This window comes from Cebus imitator, unplaced genomic scaffold (assembly GCF_001604975.1).
Source record: "Cebus imitator isolate Cc_AM_T3 unplaced genomic scaffold, Cebus_imitator-1.0 Scaffold58, whole genome shotgun sequence".
Classification (NCBI taxonomy): Eukaryota; Metazoa; Chordata; class Mammalia; order Primates; family Cebidae; genus Cebus; species Cebus imitator.
The window spans coordinates 414,874-417,519 of NW_016107373.1; the positions used below are offsets into that span (position 1 = coordinate 414,874).

At 42.9% G+C, this 2,646-nt stretch overlaps 1 protein-coding gene across 50 annotated transcripts in view; it reads right to left on the reverse strand.

Moving 5' to 3' along the window:
• MADD (MAP kinase activating death domain) overlaps positions 1-2,646 on the reverse strand; it is a 58,125-nt gene that overhangs the window by 11,989 nt on the left and 43,490 nt on the right. For all 50 annotated transcript variants that reach the window (XM_037738798.1, XM_037738796.1, XM_037738806.1 and 47 more), the window contains one exon: positions 880-987. In XM_037738798.1, coding sequence (XP_037594726.1) covers positions 880-987 — 108 coding nt within the window. The remainder of the gene's footprint in view (positions 1-879; positions 988-2,646) is intronic.

Below are 2,646 nucleotides of genomic sequence, written 5' to 3' on the forward strand. Positions count from 1 at the left end.
AAAAAAAAAAAAAACCCACTGGAATTTACAAAGGAAGCCAATAAAAGTGGTTGGCTATAGGATGAAGGGGTGAGGCAAGTGGGGAACTAAGCGGAAGGGGACAGTTATGAGTGCAAGACTTCCCAATGTGTACTATTTTGTGTTATTCTGATTTATGAACAATGTGACTATATCATCTATACATAGATATCTTTATGTATCCAACATGGTGAAACCCTGTCTCTATTAAAATACAAAAAGTTGGTCAGGCATGGTGGCGCACACCTATAATCCCAGCTACTCAGGAAGCTGAGGCAGGAGAATCGCTTGAACCCAGGAGGTAGAGGTTGCAGTAAACTAAGGTCATGCCACTGCACTCCAGCCCGGGTGACAAAGCGAGACTCCGTCTTAAAAAAAAAGAAAAAGAAAAAGAAAAGAAATGGGTATCATCTAATCTCATAATCTGGCCAGGCACGGTGGCTCATGGTTCTAATCCCAGCACTTTGGGAAGCCAAGATGGGTGAATCACTTGAGGTCAGGAGTTTGAAACCAGCCTGGCCAACATGGTCAAATCCCATCTTTACTAAAAATACAAAAATCAGCTAGGCATGGTGGCTGGTGCCTGTAATCCCAGCTAATTGGCAGGAGAACTTCTTGAACCCGGAAGGCAGAGGTTGCAGTGAGCTGAGACTGAGCCACTGCACTCCAGCCTGGGTGACAGAACAAGACTATATCAAAAAAACCCAAAAGAACAAAACAAAACAAAAATATGATAATTTAATAATAAATGGATCATGAAGATGAATGAGAGAAATGAGGAAAATATTCTAGCATCGGTTCTAGGAATTCCCTGTGACTCTCAAATAGACCTCTGGGCCCCCAGCATGAACCTGCACCTACCTCCATGAAAAAGATATCTCCATTTGTATCTGTCCCTGCATGTACCACAAATGTCTGCTTCTTCATGTGCCGGCTGCCACTGGACCAGATAGAGAGATCGCGTCCATTCTGATGAAAGAGAGATTTTTTAGGGACAACCATCCATCCCTCCCAGAGAGCTCTGGGTCAACAATTCCCCATCCAGCAATCAAATTCCTATCAGCTTCCTCAGCACAGTCTCATCTGCTGGCCACCAGTCACCAGGGAAGTGGTTTCAGATGCTTTGGTCTCAGAAGCCCTGTATCTCTTAAATATTATTAAAGATTCCAAAGAGCTTTGGTTTACGTGAGTTCTATTTATAGGTATTTACATACTAGAAATTTAAATGGAAATTTCTCAAATGAGTAATTACACAAACAATTAATGATTCATTAATAGCCCATTACATAGTAATATAAATAACAATTTTTTGTAAAATAACTATATTTTCCAAAAAAAGAAAAAGGGAAAAAAATGGCACTGTTTCACATTTTTGCAAATCTCTTTAATATTTGGCTTAACAGCAAATAGTTACGTTCTCCTATCTGCTTCTGCATTCAGCCTGTTGCAATATGTTGCTTTGCTTGAGGTATATGAAGAAAACTTGACCTCCCAGATACATATTTGGAAAATGGAAGAGGATTTTCATAACCTTTTCAGGTAAATAGGCGTATTCTTCTTTAACACTATACCAGAACTTGAGAAGGAGCAGCCTCTTCTTTTTTTAGGGCCAAGGTCCTGCTCTTTCACCCAGGCTGGAGTGCAGTGGCACAACCATAGCTTACTACAGCTTTGAACTCCTGGGCTTAAGTGACGTTCCTGCCTCAGCACAAGTACTTGGGATTACAGGCATAAACTGCCACACTCAGTGATAGCAGCTTTATTTATTTATTTATTTATTTTAAGATGGGGTTTCGCCATATTGGTCATACTGGTCTTGAACTCCTGACCTCTGGTGTTCCGCCCACCTCAGCCTCCCAAAGTGTTGGGATTACAGGTGTGAGCCACCATGCCCGGCTGATAGCAGCTTTTTAAAGTTAGTTCAGTGTGGAATCTGAAAGCACATCAATGAACATTTTACACTGTTACATTAAAATCCATTTAGGCCGGACATTGTGGCTCATTCCTGTAATCCCAGCACTTTGGAAGCCCAAGTTGGGAGTATTGTTTGAGCCCAGGCAGGAGTTGGAGACCAGCCTGGGCAACACAGTGAGACCCTCTTCTCCATACTTTTGTTTTTTTGAAACAGGGTCTCCCTCTGTCACCCAGGCTGGAGTGCAGTGGGGCTATCATGGCTCACTGCAGCTTCAACAGTGAGCTCAAGTGATCCTCCCACCTCAGCCTCCCAAGTAGCTGGAACTACAGGTGCATGCCACCACGTCCGGCTAATTGTTTTATTTTTATTAGAAATGGGGTCTCCCTATGTTGCCCAGGCTGAAAAAAATTTTTATTTAAAAATTAAAAATAAGGCCAAGTGCAGTGGCTCAAGCCTGTAATTCCAGCACTTTGGGAGGCTGAGGTGGGTGGATTGCCTGAGGTCAGGCATTCCAAGATCAGCCTGGCCAACATGCATGAACAAAGCGATCAAGTTCACCTTGCAAATCAAGGTCACAGCTCTACTAAAAATACAAAAGCTTAGCTGGGTATGTTGGCGTGTGCCTGTAATCCCAGCTACTTGGGAGGCTGAGGCAGGAGAATTGCTTGAACTCAAAAGGCAGAGGTTACTGTGAGCCAAGATTGCACCACTGC